At 47.9% G+C, this 19,731-nt stretch overlaps 1 protein-coding gene across 1 annotated transcript in view; it reads right to left on the bottom strand.

The window, feature by feature from the left end:
• Positions 1-19,731, bottom strand: part of Abcc4 (ATP binding cassette subfamily C member 4) — a 174,255-nt gene that overhangs the window by 5,864 nt on the left and 148,660 nt on the right. The window contains exons 28-30 of the mRNA XM_051195225.1: positions 12,882-13,054; positions 11,805-11,910; positions 3,485-3,619 (exon numbers count right to left, since the gene is read on the bottom strand). Of these exons, the coding sequence (XP_051051182.1) occupies positions 3,485-3,619; positions 11,805-11,910; positions 12,882-13,054 (414 nt within the window). The remainder of the gene's footprint in view (positions 1-3,484; positions 3,620-11,804; positions 11,911-12,881; positions 13,055-19,731) is intronic.

The following is a 19,731-nucleotide window of genomic DNA, read 5'->3' as shown; positions in this document are numbered from 1 at the left end:
ACTTCAGCGGGGTCTGCCTCATGCAGGGAGAGAATGACAAGACAGTCATCTTCCACGGTGGGCTCAAAGGTGTGGTGACTTCATTTGTCTTAGAAGCGCAGTTCAGCGTCTTAACGCCAGTAACTCAGGATGCAACTGCACTTGTATACGGGGTCCTTTAAGACGTGACTAACTTAAAACGAAGTCCTCAGGGTGTGTCCTCAACTACAAGGACGTAAAAATCCCTCCCCACCGCACCTGGAAAGCACGCTGCCTTTCCACAGGCCACGTCTAAAGGGCCGGCTCAGAGTGCGGACTCAGCAGCAACCCCTCCGAAGAGGAGTCTACAGGGCCATGAACATGTGACTTGCAAGTCCCTTCATCTGCACAAGGGGCTGGCATCTGAAAGGAGGGCGTTCTGCTCTGTGAGGGGGCTGGAGAGATGGCCCAGCGGTTAAGAGCCCAGGCTGCTCTTCCAGAGGTCCTGCTTTCAACGCCCAGCTCACAAACACCTGTCATTACAGGTGGCGTCCTCTTCTGGCCTGCGAGCAAACCTACAGGCGAACGCTGTACACATGATAAATAAACAAATCTCAAAAGAGAGCTCTGCGTTTCTCTCCATCTTTGTAGTAGAAACAAGCCCCAGAGGCGAGGCAGGGCTTAAATCCACATCTGATTCTGCCACCTACAACCACAGACGCACAGGGAAACAGCCCCATCCTAGATGCCAAGTGAAGCCAGGGGCAGCGCTTTCAGATGCAGTCCCTCGAGCCAGGCAGCGGACTCACCTGGCAATGTACCCTCTGCTCCTAGCTGCCTCGATGCCTGCTCTCAAACCTCGGACCTCACTCACACTCAGCAATCCAGTCGGGACCACACATCCAAGAACTCAAAACACACATTCTGAGATAAATTCTAAAGGGCAGAAACCCAAGTGTACTAATTCTTTCTTTTTTGGTCAACTTGACACAGTTGGGAAGAGGGAATTGCTCAGGAATTGCTCGGATCAGGCTGGTCTGCAGGCGCACCTGAGGGTGCATTTTCTAGATCAGCGACTGGTGTGGAAGGGCCCAGCCCGCCGTGCGGTGTGTGGGTGGCTCAGGGTTATCTGAAAGAAGGCTGATCTAGGCAGGAGAGCAAGCCGGCAAGCAGCGTTGTGTATGGTGTCTGCATCGACTCCTCTTTCTGGGGTCCTGTCTTGGCTTCCCTCAATGACGGGCTGTGGCTGGGGCCTGTCAGCCAAATAAAACACTCTCCTTCCCTCCCACGTGGCTTCTGGTCACGGTCTACGAGCGAAGCAGACTAGAGCGCTAAGTGGCCGTGAGTCCACAGGACAGGACAAAAGAGTGCACAGCTACTGTGACCCACACACTCCTCTGAATGAAAGCCACCCCTGAATGTTGACTGGAGGGGAAGAGTTGGAATTTCTGCTGGGAACCAGGCTAACAGTGGGCTGCCCCTCACTTCCCTCATTCTTAAAATAAACACGCCGAAGGGTGCACGCATGACGCGTGGGTTTGGACCCAGAATCCCGTGCAAAGAGGCCCGTGTAGAAGGCGGCGAGGGGGGGTTGACTCATAGGTGGGGGACGCTTCTTTGATATGTGATGCTTAAAGGTTTGATGTTCCTATTGTTTAGTGATTCTCAAATGATCGGTCGACTGGGTCTCACGAAAGGGAACACTCTAGAAACAGATATGTGCTACATAACCGAGCCCCTCCCCTGCAGCAAAGGCGGCCCTCCCACCTCGGTCACAGTGCAAGGCCTCGGATCACTTACTAGCTATGTGACTCGGGTGTTTCCTTCTTAAGAGGGCGTAACGGTCAGAGAACACAAATCATAGCCCAGACCACTGTTGCTGGTGGTTTTTTTCCAGCCCAAGTCCCTCAGCCACCTTTCTTAGCCCCAAAGAAGCACACGGATGCTGTATTAATTATGAAACTGTTGGCCGATGGCTAGGGCTTCCTATTGGCTAGCTCTGTCTTAATTATTAGCCCATTTCCATTAATCTATGTATTTCCACAAGTTCTCGACTTACCAGAGAACGGCCGGACCTGGATCTGTATTTCCTTTTGCGGCTACATTGCATCTGTTCGAGGTCTCCCTCTGCCTACCTTTCCCAGAATTCTCCTAGCCTCCTAGCCCCGCCTATTTTCCTGCCTCTACTGGCTATTGGCCAAAATGTTTTTTAACGTCATCATGATCATCCCGTTATGGCTCACTGTAGGGAAAGTCACCTGCCAGTTCTCTGCTCTGTTAGTATCCAGTATCACAATGCTTTTATACATACACACAGTTAGCAGTTTTAAAACTGTATCTATGTGTCAATGTGTGTCTGGGTGAGCCTGCAGACCTGTGGGCTCCTACACGCCATTGTAGGGAGTGAGATGCCTGGCTTGTTACATGAGTCTGGGACCCGAACTCTGGTCTTCTGGATTGAGCAGCAAATGCTCTCAACGACTGAGCCATCTCTCCAGGCCCTACTTACAAGGTTTTAAAACGCAAGTAAAATTCAGTAAAACGTAAGACGACACAGCCCCTCCGCATGCATTCCCTGTTCTGAGGTGCTGGGGACAGACCAGACCTTGTCTGGTAGGTGCTCTACCCCCCAACTACATCCCAAACTCTGCTAAAGAGCCATGAGATGGTAAAAGGAAACGTAGGCTTTAGGCCAACGGCTCCCACACAAGACTGCTGGGGATACCAGCACATCTTTTCTTGTTCTGTTGTCTCTCGTAAACACTTAAAGTGTTTCACAAACCCAAGCAATTTTATTCTGCCTATGGTGTTGAAAATCTGAGAAATATAGGAAAAAAATGAAGGTGGGAAAAGGCAGCTGTACTGTGGTGCCTAGAGATGAAGAGTGACATTCATTCAACGGGCAGCCTGACATTCAGTCCCTTAAACCAAAACGCAGTTACCCGAGGTAACACCCCTATGTGTGCTGGAAAAGCTCCCAGGCAACCTGAATGTCTTCAAAGCTTTCTCCAGACACCAGGCTCTAGAATTATTATTCATATAAGTATATATTAGTCACATGTAAAAATTATAAATGGAGATGGGGAGGCAAGCAACAACAGCATTCTTTACAAATTATACAACAAGGAACAAAAAAAAAAAAAAAAAAAAAAAAGCAATCTAGATGTTTCTCTGGTAGATCTTTCTAGAATAAACAATACTCCGTTTTCACCTAGCCTGTCTGACTTCCTGGGTTGCCAATGTGCTAAACATCAACCAGGTGGAAGTATAATGAGCCTGCATGCCCGTTTACTCCCTCTTGAACACGCCTGCTTGCACATGCGTGTGAGCACACACCCTCCCCTCCCCGGTGCTCCTGCCAAGCCCCGGGTAGACCTGACTTCAACCCCGGACTTGTTGAAGCTTTGTCTCCCGAGGTTTATAATTGAAAAGGGCAACACGGTGCTTTTTGCCAGACCCCTGGTGCCAAATGGTGAGGAGGTAACTGGTGAGACAAACCGTAATTAAGGCTCCTGGGCGAACTCACCTGTTTTGCTGTTTCGGTGAGGGCAGCGGCTTCGGCCTTGCCCAGCTGCTGAACCATCTTGTAAAAGAGGCTCTCTGGGTTCTGTAGCAAAACATATGGTTCATCATATTCTTTCAGTCTTCCTGAGTCCAAAACCTGGGAATCAGCAGAAAGAAGCCCGCTGAGACACAATGGCTTGCAGCGATATATTATAACTCAGACAATACTGTGGAAAGGTAGGGCCCGAGAGAATACAGACTATCTATTTGGGTGGTAGGCCGGCCTGCAAAGTGCTTGAAAGGTTTGATTACCCTGAGCTCCGACGCAAACAAAGGCCTAACCTGACCTTTTATTATTATAATGTTATAGGAAAGTTAGGAAAACGAAAGTTCTAGACTGTTATTATAGGCTCTCAGCTGTCTGTTTTGCTCTTGATATTCTGCCAAGGCTACTGGGGAGTGGGGGTTGTTGTTAGTTACTGCTTCTCAGTAACTGTGAGTTTTGGGAGTGCATATGCATATATGCAGAGCTAGGAAATCTATGGACACAAGAAAACCAACCTCAATTCATTTAGAATGTGGGCAATGTAAAAAAAATAAAATAAGAGAAAAGCCAAACAACGGTGGCCTGATAGCAAACCGCCAAGCTGGTGTGATAGGATCTGAGCCGTAGCTGGAGAAGAGTGCCGTTCTAGAGTTTATTTAGGCCACTGGCACGGAGGGCTGTGCACCAAACTCCACCATGGGCAAGGTTGTCACGGCTGGCTGCTGTTTGCTGTGGCCAACGTGAATGATGAGCCAAAAGAACCAATGCTGAGACAGCTTCAGCCCCGCCGCTGTGCACAGAAGGGAGCTCCAGAAACCCCACTGCTCTTTGGATAAGACCAAAGAGGCAATTAAGGGACTGTGCTCACAATTCTGGTGATCCTAACTCCGTACAGCCCATGGCGGCGGCCCAGTCTCAACTTCACAGGGCCTGAGCATCTCTCTCCCTTTAGCCTTGCAGCTCATCGACTGGGAATGGGGAGCAGGGGGCAGGCACTCCTCACCTTGCATTTCTACTTATTAGTGGCTTTGGTTAATGGTTCAGACAGAGGAGACAGTTGGGAGGCAATTGGCCCAAATGACGCGCCTAGGTCATTACCCGATGGTAAGTGGCACTCAGTTCTTCATTTAGGTTGTGTTTAGAATAAATCCATCTTAGGAGCACGCGCTGAAATTCTGAGCGGGGGGCCTGGGTTGTTTTCCACATCCAGATATTGCAGTTAATTTGGCCCATGGTATTTAATCAGAAACATTTATTGAGTCTCCTAAAGGGCATTTCCCCGTTAATCTTTTGTTTACTTCTGTGAATTGCTGCTAAGGGCAGCTTTCTCAAAAGAGTTCAAGAATAATTGAATCTGTCACATCCACATAATAATTAAAATGTCCTATAATTTGGCACGCCAATTTAGATGCCCCGAATGTGTAATTTTACTTAAGCATTGCATTACAGGGCATAGGCAGTCCTCCTGACATTAAGGAAGGGGGGAAGTCACGATTCTGAAAGGCAGGTCTCTCATATGCTAAAGACTAAGTAAATGAGTCAAATTACTTTACAACAGGATGAACTCTCTATTCTGAAAAGGCAAGCTTGCAATCACACTTCAGAGGTAGACAGAGTTCTCCTACTGTTATCGGCCGCCTGTGATTTATAAAGACCGCTCTTTTGTCCCTGTACAACTTCCTACTGAGTTTAGTTAAATGTGAGACACGGAGCCTTTCCCCATACCACACAGTGTCCCAGACCATGACAGCCACCTGAACCAGCAGACCTCACAACCCACCGTCACTGGTGAGGGTCCAGCCAGAAAGCACTCTAAGGAGGCAGGAGGGTTAGTACAGACGTGACAGAAATGCCCCTGGAAAAATTATTTGGTGCCTTCTTAGTATTAACAACTTAATAGCATCTAATTTAGTGTACCTCAGCCTGGGTTCAGTTTCTAGTAACACATAGACACACACACTCACACACACACACACACACACACACACACACACACACACACACACACACAAAGTACTTTAAAAGGAGCCATGGTATTGCAACCCCAAATCGGTGATGATCTAAGAGTAGTGGATGCCATGCCCTGATACGTGTCCTGTAGCAAGACTGTGGTCAATAAGGCCAGTGACAAAACAGCAATGTCCGCACAGGATGCTTTTGTCTTGTTTGTAAAGGACAAAGTCAGGCCTGGAGAGATGGTTTGGAGTATCAAGAGTACAAGCTTCTTTGTTTAATTCCCAGCGCCTACATGGCAGCTCACAACCGTCTGTAACTCCGGCTGTGACGGATCCAATGCCCTCTTCTGGCCTCTACATGCACTGGGAAAACATGTGATACACAGACATTCATGCAGGCAAAACACCCATATGCACAAGATTAGTAAACAAATAAATTAGAAACAAACAAAAATGGCGTCTCCTGTAGTCCAAGGCGGCTTTACACCTTGGACTTCTAGTCACTGTGTCCTGCCCTTATCTCTCCTGTGCTGGGATTACGTGTGTGAGCCACCGTAGCTGGTTTGTATGCCTGCGGGGGTGTGGGGTGTGGTGTGGTGGTCAAACCCAGGGCTCGGTGCGTGCCTGGTAAGAACTCAGACACCTGAGCTATATTCCCAGTCCCAATCTTTTACTTGAACAGTAAACTAAAACTAGGCATGACCTGACTACCCCCGGCTTGTGATGTCATCACCCCTGACTCCCCAAACATGAGACAGTAAGTTACCGTCTCCCCTTTAGCCGCCCACCCCACAGCAGCGTAATACACTTACTATCAGACGAAATAAAAACAGCAAAAAAGAAGGCAAACCAATAATATTTCTAAGATACCATTTCATTTGGATGATATAACTCTACCCGATTAAAAAAAAATACACACTTATAAGCAGTCACGTGTAACGTGCCCACTCTCAATGGCAAATTTATCATATTGAGCAATCAGGCTATGTCCCATGTGCCTGACATACAGTCCCCAATGAAGAAAAGCGACTTCTATTCTAATTTAATTTTCAGGGTTAATAAGGAATGAGTAACGTACAGCCAAAAAAAAAAATAACAGAAGATGCCCCGGGTGACCTTTAAATCTGTGTATTTACTGGACACATTTTTATCACACACTTACCATGTCATTAAGTTAGTAAAAGATGGGTCTCCAGCCCACCTTTACAGAGCCTGCTCTCAAAAACAGGCCAAAAGAATATTCAAGCAACCATAACAAAAGATAACAAAAGGAAATAAAACAAAACAAACAAAAAAACCACACACACACACTCACACACACTCACTCACACACACACACAGACACACACACACACACTCACACACACACCTAGCAAGGCAAGGAAGCAGGGGCCGCAGCACAAGGTCCGAGGACAGTCTATGGAGCACAGCGCTGAGGAGTGCACCGGACCAGCAAACAGATTTGAACCCACAACACGATCACTGCCCGAGATGCACTGTCACCCATGGCAAGGCACGCTTGTCAGATCCGTCTAGTTCACCGTCGGCTGTCGCTACCACCTGCACCCAGTTCTCAAGGCACAGGGCCTGGAAACGTAAGTGTCTCAGGGCGAGACTGGGCCACGTGCACCACCACGTGAGGAGACAGAAGACAAAGAGTAGCAAGGTTTGGGAGCAGCAGGACAGTGGGCTCAAAGCGTGGGAGGGCAGGGCGCAGAGGTTCACACGCTTCAGACCGTGGGCAACACGGTTTAAAAGGAAGGGAGCCAAGACGCAAGGCACCAACTCTGTTAAATGCTGGGAAGGAAAAAGAGTAACAGACAGGCAGCTGCTCTGGTGTCAAGTTGGGACGCACACACACGGGACAGAGAAGCCAGGCATAGAACTTTGTATACTTAATACATTCAGCCGCTATATTTACGGTGTGATCGAGTGGTCTAGATTTTTTTCAGAATAAACAAACATAGAGCCACTCTAAACGATTTCTCTGAGTAGAAAAAAAAGTGAAATTTCCGTTTTTTCTCTTAATGTGTTTTATAAGAAGTCTCCTGACATGATCTGCTTAGTCCCCCTCCCTTCCTGAACCCACGTAAACTGTAAACCCGATCACGTATTAATGCTTATGTGACAGCCATGCCTGAACCATAGATCTCTCCAGGAACGACCTCAAATTGCTCACTGCTGTCTGGCTGGTTAAGGACAAATATATTACACTGGATGAGTCAGCCAGTTACACAAGCTTAGCAGAGACGAGTTATCAGACCTACATCTCTGCAGAGTCCAGGCAGCCGTCCCAGATGTGAAAACCAGATGGACCCATTTCAAAATAATTTAATCCACTTTATCCACAGGGCGTGACCACTCCTTCCAGCATTAAAGAGAGGAAAAAGATAATTGCAATTATAAAATACAGGTCTCTCCCATGCAAAAGACTAAGGTAGTAAATCAAATTGCTTTATAAAATGACGACTTCTCTATTCTGCAAAATTAGCAAGTAAGTCTCCGTTTTCACACCTGGCCTCTCATTCTTACATTTCCTCTTCTGGAATTTGAGCTTCCATGCAAGCGATTTGACTTGAGACTGTACGCATATTTTTGAAGGAACACCTTTTGGTTCTTTTGATTTCTTCCTTTCCTTTCTCAATGCCCTAATTTTGACCAACTAGGTTTACCAGAGCAAAGTTCCTCAAAGGCAAAACACAGAATTGAGTAAAAAAAGTCCAGTTAGCCCTCAGTCATCTGCTTTTCCAGCCGGGTGTGTTACGGTAGTTACTAGCTTTATTGTATCTGGGAAAACAACGAAGGGGAAAAGTAAAGATTATAAGACCACAGTGTGGCCTGTCAACAGGGAGCCACAACCCGGGTCTCTCTGTGTCTGCGGTTCTCTATAATTTGGTTCCCCAGGGATCCTCTGCTTGCTGTCAGATACGGTGCCTAACACGGGCAGTGGACCCTTGAAGCACCTCTCAATCTTGCTACCAGGAGAAGCCCCAGAGCTGCGAGGAGAGCGGTGTGCAGGCACAGGAAAGGGACAATGCTATTGGTCGAAAGAAAAGCAGATGTCGGGTACCCACTTAATCCTAAAAAGCGAGGGGGGGGGGGAAGCCCCATTTAATGTGGAGATAGTGTTGAGTACGGGGAGAAGGAGGCTGTCTAATTTGTCTGTCTTGTTCCATTGTCTTGTGGCAGCTGAGCAAATGAGTGTGATTAAATTAGCTGTCACACAGGCTACGGCGTGTTCAATAAAGTTAAAACTGAGAGAACATCTTCATAAAATAGAATTCTGAGCCTAACGCATTAACGGTGCTTAATGAACCAAATCTGGCTAGCAATCCCTTTGGCGAGCCAACACGTAAACACAGTCATTAATTAGGTCACAGTTGTTTCCCAACATGTCTTCTGTTTGATTTTACTCACAGTAAGCACAACCATACCCTTCCACCTCTGTGGAGCAGTCGCCGAAGCAACACGGTGTGGTGTAATTACTGCACATTAAGCACTTGTAATCACACACCTTACGGTGGGTGACATGCTGTCCCTTATGGCCTCACAAGCGTCACTTCCCCGGCCACTCCCTGAGCCTGGTCCCTGCCCTCTGCTGCACGAGGCTCGGCAGTGGATTGACATGTTGTGATGGTCTGAGTGAGAACGGCCCCCGGGAACGCACTCTTGTGTTTGAACGCTGGCCCCCCTGTGAGAGGAACTGTTTGGGAAGGATCAGGAGATGTGGCCTTGCTGGATGAGGTCAGTTACCCAGGAGGGGGTCAGGGATCCCCCAATGCCTGGGGATAGGGATGTAAAGCTCTCAGCCGCCGCTCCCGTCGGCACCACGCCTGTCTGCTACCCACCATGATGACCACGGACAAGTCCTCGAAAGCCATCTAGGCCAAGGTGCATCTTCACAGCAATAGAATAGAAGCTAAGACACATGAGTGCGTCTTTAACCTTTGAGAGTAACAGAATAGGAAGCACATTTTCTAGAAAGGGGGCTGGTGCTTCTAAAGCAGAAACCGCTCAGACTTTGACGAGGGTGGTGTTAACTGGGAATCAGCGCAGCCTTTATGAGGTGTGTCTGGTGCCCAGACTCCGAACCCCCAAAACCACCAAGAGACCAGATCCGGTGATAAAGCATAGAGTTTTTAATGTACCGGTCCTCAGTCCATCTGTCCGTCCCACACATCGGGTGGAGTGGGAGGGACCTGGAGCAGCAGTGGGCCGGGCACAGACTGGGGTAGAGTAAGGCGAGTGTCTGGGGTCCACTAGTTGCATAGCAACAGTCTCAGAACTGGTGCACCTCCCAGCTTGGGCAACCTGTCCTGGGTTCATTGCTCAGCTGCAGATGCAGAAAGGCTGCTCTGCCTAGAGGCCATCACAGGGTGGCTGCAATGCCCTGCATTCCACAGTTATCAGTAAAGCACATCCAGAGCCCACCAGCTAACCTCTGATTGGTTCCTTGCCGCAGGGAGGGTATCTGGCTTCCTAGTGATTAGACAAGGCCGGGGGCTCAGCACACGTTGCTGAGTCAGGGGTCTATGTCTTGCTCTGTCTTTTCTACAGCCTGTCATGGCTGCCGAAGCCATGGCCCTTGGGTGGACACTGTTGTGTGCGTATGGGGGCAGGGGTTGGGCATGGAGGGTGTCCCGTGAAGAGCACTGTGGTGGCTCGGTTTCTCCCTCGCTCTCCTGCTGCACCCTGGCCATGGAGAAAGAGCTCCGTTTGGCTGCACATCTCCTATGGGACACCACCTCACCACAGAACCAGATCAGAAAGTCCCAAATCTTTTTATTTTACAAAGCGTCTTCAATATTTTGTTACGGTCAAAGAAAGCTGGCAGACACACTGGTGTTCTACCGAACTGAAAGTCGGGGCATGTCAGACTAAGGCAGAAGTTACAACCTGGGTGAATATATGGGAATCAGACACCATCTGTGAAAGTGGAGGCTGCCTGTCTTTTAGGCCCCCTGAGTTGGGATCCTGTACCTTCTTACAACAGAAAGCCGACCACACTTCCATCTCCTGGTGGGTTTCCTCTGATGCTGCTTTTGAGCCTGTGGTCAGCGAACTCTACGCTGAAGACTTCCCCACCAGGCAGGGGCAAGGCCACAGGGACATGCAGTGCCATGCTCAAGGAGAACCCTCTTCCAAGTCTACTTCTCCCTGGGCGTCATCCACGAACCTCAGAGCTCACGTCTTCCTCTCTCTTCTCGAGCCGTATTTGTCAGTCTAGTCACACTACTTGCAATCTCCCCCAAGCACCTTCCCTTCTCCGTTCACCGACAGCATCTCAGCCTAGGCTGCCAGCATTCAGGAGGAGAAAGCACACGCTTGTCAGGAAGAGGGAGACACACACACTAACGGGCAAAGAGAACGCGCCGTGGCTTTATCCACAGCAGAGAGAGGGACCGTGCAGTGGGGTGTGGAGGCAAACAAGGGAGGGCGGGGCTAGGTTACAACCTGTCAAACCACGCTAAGGATTTAGACATAGATAACGAGAGAGAAAAAACAGACTCTGAACATTTACCAGGAGACTCTAGTAAGCAAAACACTAAACCCTGTTGACAATGACAGCAAAGCCGGCCGGTAAAGGGGACAGGTATGAACTAGATGTGGGTCACACCTGCGGGTCACAAGTGGTCCACAAGATTTAGAAGTGACCAGCTGAAATTTCTGCAAGAGCCTGTCCTTCCCTGCTGGTGGTAGGTGAGCCCACGAAACAGAGAGACTCGAATGGCAAGCATGTACTGGTCAGGCATGGTCCTGGACTGTATAAGCAGGCTGAGGAACACAGCGAACACACCATAAGCACCGTTCATTCCTCCACGGCCTCTGCTTCAGCCTCAACTTTCTGCCCTGGGTCCCCCAATGATGGGTTATAAAGCTACGTTGCTTTGGGTCATGACATTTATTAGAGTAATAGAAAGAAAACCCCCCACCCCTCCAAGGAATCACACAAGTGATTTTTTTTTTTTTTCATCCCCAGACTTCTTATCTCTCCACATGTGGGTTCTGGGAACTGAGGTTAGAGTACTCTGTGACAAAAACTGCCCAGCACGGTGCTCATAACTATGGAGCCATTTCTCCAGCCCCAGAAAGATTACTTTTTGTTCAAGGGAAGCCAAAGCAAGGTGATATGAACAAAATGACACTGTCCTACTCTGGAGCATGAAACAGTATCATAATTCATTGCTTAGGTTTGGGACATTTTCACTGAGGCATAATTCAGCTTAAAATGGTCCTGCAAATACTCTTAAGCATGGCTATATATAAAGGAGGACAGGAGGGTAGACTTGCTGGGGTTCTTACCAGCCAGAGGACCCATGGCTACCCCGGGGAGCACTCACCATTATCTTGTCGCTATCAATGATGGTGTTGAGCCTGTGAGCAATGGTGAGCACGGTACACTGGGCAAACTTCTCCCGGATCTTCTGTTGTATTAACTCATCAGTTCTGGAATCGCAGAGCTCACGTTTAATTCAACAAAGGGGAGGGGGGAGACTCAAAACTTAAAAAGTCCGCACACCCCTTAACAATGTTTTTAAATCCCTTTATTGTTACTATTATTTATTATCATTATATTTCACCTTCAGACAGCTCAGGCTGGCTTTGAACTCACTATGTCACCCAGGTGGCTTTGAAACCCAGAGCCTTCGTACAGCTTCCATGTGCTAGGATTACAGGTGTGCACAGCCACAGCTATGCATCATCCCCTCCTAAATGACTGAAATCTAAAAAGTCAACTTAGAAAGCATGCAAACGATTTTCTCTCCGAATTGTTTGAAACAGAACTGGAGTTGGGGGCTCCGATTTACTCTGAAGGCCTGGAACACAAGCTGAGCACTGCTTTCTGAAATTCACAGTGATGGGAGATGTCATTCTGTAAATACGTTTCTCTTATTGGTTAATGAATAAAGCACTGTTGGCCAATAGGAAGGCAAGATAGGCGGGACTAGGAGACAAGGAGGATTCTGGGAGATGTAGCAGAGAGGGGTCAAGATGTAGAGACTTGGGAGAGGAAGAGGTCTAGACTCTCTCCCTCTCAGGTAAGATAAGACCATGTGGAAATACTTAGATTGACAGAAATGGGTTAATATTTAAGACAGAGCTAGCTGATAAGAAACACTAGTAACAGGCCAACAGCTCTATATCTAATACAGCGTCTCTATTATTTGGGGCTGGCGGGAAAACTGCTCGTAACAGCTCAGAATCTAAAGTGTTGTAGATCCTGTACTCTGGGAAATTTGCACACACATGATTGGATACCCACAGGCAGAAGATGATTTTATAAGTATATAAGTAATTCTGTGCATGAAACACATCTAAAGGGCTGACACCCAGACACATTCCTTAGCGTCATTAAACCCATCCCCGGGGCCATATTTGGCGCTCAGAATCTCACCACATCCACTTGAGCTCTGTACCTGGGATCCACGTTTGCTGTTGCCTCATCAATGATCAGTATCCGATTTTTCTTTAGAATCGCCCTCGCAAGGCACACCAGTTGTCTCTGCCCAACACTAAAATTGGATCCGGATTCTGCTAACTCGGTATCCATTTTACCAGGGAGTTCTTCAATGGCCTCTTTAAGTTGTACCTGCAGATGTAGACAGAGGAATGGTACTTTCATAAATAAACAAACCTCTCCAACCCCAGGACTCTGAAGTTCTTCTTCACGGATGTGTCATGGCGATGACGTCACCACCGATGGATGTGCACTGTCTGTTGGGTCTGCGTCATGAGTTAGCACTGGTGGCGTATGCGAGACATGGCAAGACAGAGAATCTACCTTTACAGAGATTTAACTGTATTTTCAAATTGTGTGTATAAGTGTGTGTCTGTTTCTGTGTGTGTCTCTGTGTGTACACCTATGCGTCTGTGTGTGTTTCTGTGTGTACATCTATGCATGTGCGAGTGTGTCTGTGTCTCTGTGTGTACATCTATGCGTCTGTGGTATGTCTATGTTGTGTCTGTGTGTGTCTGTGTCTCTGTGTGAACATCTATGCGTCTGTGGTTGTGTCTGTGGTTGTGTCTGTGTGTCTGTGTGTGTTTCTATGTTGTGTCTGTGTGTGTATGTGTCTGTGTCTCTGTGTGAACATCTATGCATCTGTGGTTGTGTCTGTGTGTGTTTCTATGTTGTGTCTGTGTGTGTATGTGTTTGTGTCTCTGTGTGAACATCTATGCGTCTGTGGTTGTGTCTGTGGGTGTGTCTGTGTGTGTCTTTGTGTGTTTCTATGTTGTGTCTGTGTGTGTATGTGTTTGTGTCTCTGTGTGAACATCTATGCGTCTGTGCATGTCTGTGTGTGTCTTTGTACAGTTATGTGCATGTGAATGCAGATGTCTGCAGAACCCTAAAGAGGGTGTCAGGTCCCCTGGAGTTGTAGTTACAGGTGATTACGAGCTGCCTGTTGTAGAAAAGAACCTGGGTCCTCTGCAACAGCAGCAAGTGCTCTTAACTGGTGAGCTATCTCTACAAGCCTGGGGATGTCCCTTCCTACTGGTTAGTTCGGAGAAAGCTGCAGAAGAAGTGTACAGAGACAAAATCAGGTCAGAGTAGTGATTGCACAGTGGTGGCGGGTTAACTGTAACTAGAGTCCCCGGAACACTCTAAACCCTGATCACTGTGGTGACCCATAACTCTACAGTCAAAATTCGCTGCGCCACACTTCTACAGGGACCACTTCCTGTTACATAAATTATACCTCAACGAAACGGGTGCATTTCAGAGCCCCTGCCCTGTCATCCTAGGTCCCTTCCCACCACATGACATCCACCAAGAACCTTTCCCCAGAAATCATGGAAGTCTCTCAGACAATAAGCTCTTCTCGTATGTGAGATGCATTATAGAAAAGGCAAGACAGGATCACTATAGTCAAGTTCCCTAAGAGCTGCATAGGAGCTATTGCAGGAAGACAGCCCTCTGAAGGTAGCCTGCCATTTTGGAAGATTTTAATTAACCAGAAAAGTCTTAAGAAGCTCAAACAAGTGGGAACTACTTCTTCAATATCAGGACCCCTGGAGCATGTTCAGTCACTAAAGCTATCAAGAGCATTTTCTGCAGTCATATCCATGTTCTACGGTGAACGACAACCCGCGAAGGAGAACACAACGCAACGTCTTATTGTCCCATCTATATAATACACTTCTAGTAGTCTATCTTTGAAACACTTGACTAGTAAGCCGTCAGACTACATCACTCGGTTGTGGTTCAGTCCTACGAATATTTGCTCTGCAGAAATCTTACAGAACAAAGGCCAAACATGGGCTATCCCTGAGAGCTTCAAAACAAAGGGTCAGTGCACTTCATTGAGAGAGCTACAGGCTGACGAGTGGGCTCTGGGGCTCGAACTCAGGCCTTGATGCTTGCAAGGCAAGCCCTTGGCCAGCTGAGCTGCTATCTCCCTAGCCCAGATTTTAAATCTGTAAAACGAAAACTGTAATCCTTTGACGCCTGGGTTTCACAGCACCTGGCTCTGCCAACGAGAAATAAATCCGTGACTTTTCTTGTCAGCTTTCTCGCCTGCAAACGAAACGCAGTGTTACCATAACCAAGATGTCTATCTCCAAATGCCATTTGCTGGGCTATGCAATGAGTCAGCACGTGTTCAGTATTTACAGCAGTGCCTGCCTCAAAGAGATCAATCGGCATTACCTATTACTAATAGTGCCGTCATCTGGCTCTCTTCATGTTCTGCTCTTTATTGCATTTATTAGCCTTCATTTTGTATGCATAACCATTTGCTGATGGCCTAGCTTCTCCACAAGAATTTCAGCTCCAAGTGGGAGCGCTTTGCCCATCTGGATGACTACTGTAATAGCTTAAGAATCTACAATGCCTACATAATAAGCTCTCACTAAGTAACTAACTGTTCAAACGCATGACGGAAGCCACAAGAATGTCTCACCCATATCTGTTTCTACAAGTCAGAAAACAAATCCATAAGGATACACACTTTATATAGAACACAATCACATTAAATAGCATTGTAAAAGAAACACATGGCTTATAAAAATTAATCGGCCCCGGGATATCCTAACAGTCAAACTACAAGTATGAAAAACAATTAAAAATTCAGGAAAATTGATGTAATCATACTATTCTAAACTATTTCAGCACAGAACACTTCTGAATGTGTTTTAACTTTGGAAAACAGTAAAAGAAAACAAAATCGATAAGCTGAAGGTGGCATCACAAATACTTTCCCTACTATGCGCTCTGTATGGAAGACATGCCAGAACCCTTTGCAGACTGGCAGGGGTGTCCGACCCTGTTTCTACTTTCTTTGAAACTAACTATGGAGCTCTGAGTGAGAAATGTCCCTTACAGGCTCATGTACCCGAATACTTGGGCCCCAGTCAGTGTCAATGTTTAGGGAGGTCATGGAGGGCGTACAGCCACATCCCACACTTCCTGTTATCATTCTGTCTGCTTCCTTCCTGTGTGTGGATGAAAACATGATCCTGCTGTCTGATCCACACCTCCAATGCCATGAGACACTCTATCCCTCCGGAACGGCAAACTGAAATGAGCCCCCTCTTCCCCAAGATGTCTCATCCGGGTGTTCAATCGCAGTGACAGAAAGGCAACCCACACACTTACTGAGTTTACCACAAGGAAGGCTGTTATGCTGGAACGAGCCAGAAACGCCATCACTGAATGAAGCTACTAGCAAATGGAGCCCATCCCAGGAAATCCATGGACCCGGACAAGGGGGAGGTGAGCTGTGTGTGGAGAAAGTGCTGAGCGACACAGTTCCTGGCAACACTCAGATGCCTTCACATGGTCTCCTGTACAAGGAGATTCACTGCATCCTAACAGGTGCCACTCACGGGGAACCTAACTAAATGAGTCTCACAGCCACAGACACACGCCATTCTTCACGGTCTGCTCCGGGGGTGTCCATGTAGATTGGCAGCAGAAATAAATAACTCGTGACCGATTTCCGTTGTCAGTTTTAACTGCTGTGGTTGATTGACAGGTCCCGTCTTTAGTTACCTCTCTGTCTTTTTATAGGGTTGCCATGCTTCCTGAACGCTCCCGTAGGCGCTAACCGCGACAATATTTCTTCTGCTATTCGCTGCTTATTTGGAGGCAACTTTCAGTATATTCAGAAAGTTAAAAAAAAAAAAAACATAATGAACAATATTCACAAGACGGTCTCTCTTCTGAATGCCAAGCCTGCGTTTTGTTTGTCTGTCTTGTTTTGGTTTTGTCTCTGGTATTAGTAAGAAATAGGCGGTCTTCCTCTCCACTTGAAGCTGCTCCCTGAAGGACCCTAAAATGAACTCCATGGGTTTGGGCTCCATTTGCATTAGCATCTTAACGATCAGAGGCTTGGGTGGGCCCCTCCTCCTCCTCCTCTCTCTCTGTTTTCTTACACAGGTTACCATTAAGCCCAGAGGCCCACAGTCAAGTTTTAGTTTACTTTAAAAAGGCCATCAGGTTTCCCACCACTCATGGTGGCAGATTTTGCCCTGGTTTGGATATAAGGTAAAGAAAAAAACCACAGAGACAACAGAGATTCAGGGAACTTGCACGGCATTGAGCATGGCCGGATGGCTTCCCATGCACCTCCCAGGTAAACATGCAGCATCTGGCTTCTGATTCTGAAGAGGGGTGGGGTCCACTGTCAGAACGACCCGAGATTCCAAGGATCCCAGACCGGGACTTCTTCCTGACCTATCAGAAGGACCCTGCTCCACGCACTATGGTCACACACACAACTCCAGCTACTGCCAGAGAAACCTCACAGAGCTTCAACTTCTAAGAACGCTTGGCCTTCTCACGATCCAGAAGAAAAGAGAATCTGAACACATCAGAGGAAGTTGAAGTTTTCAGAAAAGAATTAAAAAAGAGAACGAGAGACAGGGAAACAAAAGACCTCCAAAGACTCACTTGCTCTTTGGTGACCCCCCTCCCCCTCCCCCACTCCCCCTCCCCCTCCCCCCACTCCCCCACAGTGAGAGTAGTGTGGGGCTGGGTTTCTCAGGTCACGTGATTCAGAATACATGTGTAACTAGGGAGAAGGCTCAGTCAGTTAAGGGCCCGCTGCAATCATGAAGACTGTCATTGAGTCCCCAAACCCACACACAAAAGGGAGGGACGTGGTGACATGGGCCTGCAATCATGGCTCTGTGCCCCTGGGCCCCGCTGGCCAGCAGGTCAGCCTGATTGGTATACCCCAGACTTAGTGAGAGACCATCTCAAAACATAAGGCCGTTAGTGACGAGACCTCTGGCTTCCACAACAACAACGTATACACAAGTGCATTGGCACGCTCCCATAACACGGAGGAACACCACACACACACACACACACACACACACACACACACACACACACACGCACACAGCGAGAGAGAGAGAGAGAGAGAGAGACAGAGAGAGAGAGAGACAGAGGAGGCAGCAAGAATTACATTTATAAAGACAACAATGACTAAGCTTTAGGAAATAGCCAATTCTGCTTTTTGAAAATAAAACCAGGAGAAACCAGGACAGGGTAATGCTATACTTCCAGCAAACAGCGCTCACACACGAGGGCAACCCAGAGGCAGCGTGCAGACACACACTGTGCTGGGACAGTCTTTTCTCACGCCCATTCACAGCAGCTGCCAGAGCAGGGCACACACAGGAAACCCTCAGGGCTGTCCAACACTTCTGCTACCTCATCCTTCAACTTGGAGGAGGAGGAGGAGCTACTAAAACTTCACTTTGTCACTAACAGATGAAAATAAGTGTAAGACAGCCAAGTTTGAAGATGCCGATGCCATTTGACCGGACCGGCTCTTTGCTGCTCGCAGAACAATTTGTTTCTAAAGTGATTTTACTACCTGAGAATCTTTGCAGAGCAATTTTAAGCTCTGAAGCGAAGGGAGAAACGATTTACTAGTAATTCCTGTTTCCTCGGGGTGTGCCACGCGGTCTGGCCATTGCCTTGTCCCGTCTTCCCATCCTCTGTGAGCTTTAGTGTGTAACTGTCCTCTGCCTGCATCTTCTTTCTTAGCGAACTCTCACGGACTCTGATGACACGGGAGGCCAGCCACCATCCGAGTCGGGCTTGGCGAAGAAGCCAGCCCAAGACAGGAGCAGAGAGTCCCCGCAGCTGATGCTGGGAAGCAGGGTGTGTGTGAGATGATGTGCCTTCAGAAGCAAGAACTCCCGGCAGGAAGCTGTCAGGCCTCCAAAGTGGCGTGCACGCTCACGGTCAGAACCCGTCTAAGCTAAAGATTTCAGAGCTTACCTGAAAGAGTTACAGGGACAAATGGGACCCCCCCCAAACGACGGCAGGGTTAGTGACAGCGGGGAACTGACCCCTGAGCTTTGGGGTCCTTAAGACGTACACCTTGCTTTTCCGAAATGAAGAGATCAGCCAGCCACTCCCTATGTATTTATCAAATGCTTATGTTTTAAAAGTGAAAGACTGAGCCAGGTCCTAGGAGGAATTACCGTCTACGGTACGATTTCTAGTATTAAGCGGCTTACAATTAATTTGCAGAACTAGTGTGAACTTGAAAAATAATTATCTCTAAACACATAAACCAGAAGCACCTTAGTGGTCAAAAATCCTTGGCCGTGTGGGAAGGGGATCCCCAAGAAGCGGTCCACAGGGACGCACTACACAGATGATGAGCAAATCCTCCAGGATTAAAGGAATCAGTACAGTGACTCGGCCAAGGCTCCAGGAGTCTGTTCGCTGCTCACCCTGTGACGTCACAATGACAGGGTTGTCAATAAGTATCACTTTCCTAGTCGCTGTAATTTGCCCTTATAAACACTTGCTTCTGAGACTCCAAAGCACGGTGTGAGAATGACCTCATTCTCCCTTCAGTTAATAATGAAAACAAATGCCTCATTTTCCTAGCTGCTCCCCCAGCATAAGGCGGCAAAGACGAACGGCCCTTGCAGATGCGGTCTTCCAGGCAGAAGGTCCCATCTCCATCACTTCAGCTGTGCCTACTTACGGGTGTCCATCAGGACATCCCAGGAACTGGTGACGTTGCCCGGAGAAGGATGGGGCGGGCCTTTGTACCCTCACATAAAGTTCCAGTCACTCCTTCTGTTTATCTGTGTGCAATTCTGCCCAGACTGCACATAGCCTTGGGGGGCTTGGGGAAAACCTAGAGTAGTAGGTTGGGGGAGGTTAACGGAAGGGGGACTGCAAAGTACAGAAAGCCATGGTCCACGTTAGAGGCAGCGGGCCCAGAGTGGCTGCTGTAGGGTCTCCCATACTTCTTTCTGCCTGTAATACCCTCAGCCGTGTGCTCTGTGAGTAAA

Source organism: Phodopus roborovskii, unplaced genomic scaffold (genome assembly GCF_943737965.1).
Source record: "Phodopus roborovskii unplaced genomic scaffold, PHOROB, whole genome shotgun sequence".
Lineage (NCBI taxonomy): Eukaryota > Metazoa > Chordata > Mammalia > Rodentia > Cricetidae > Phodopus > Phodopus roborovskii.
Note: the sequence above shows the minus strand (reverse complement) of the source record. Positions and strands in the feature narration are given on the sequence as shown.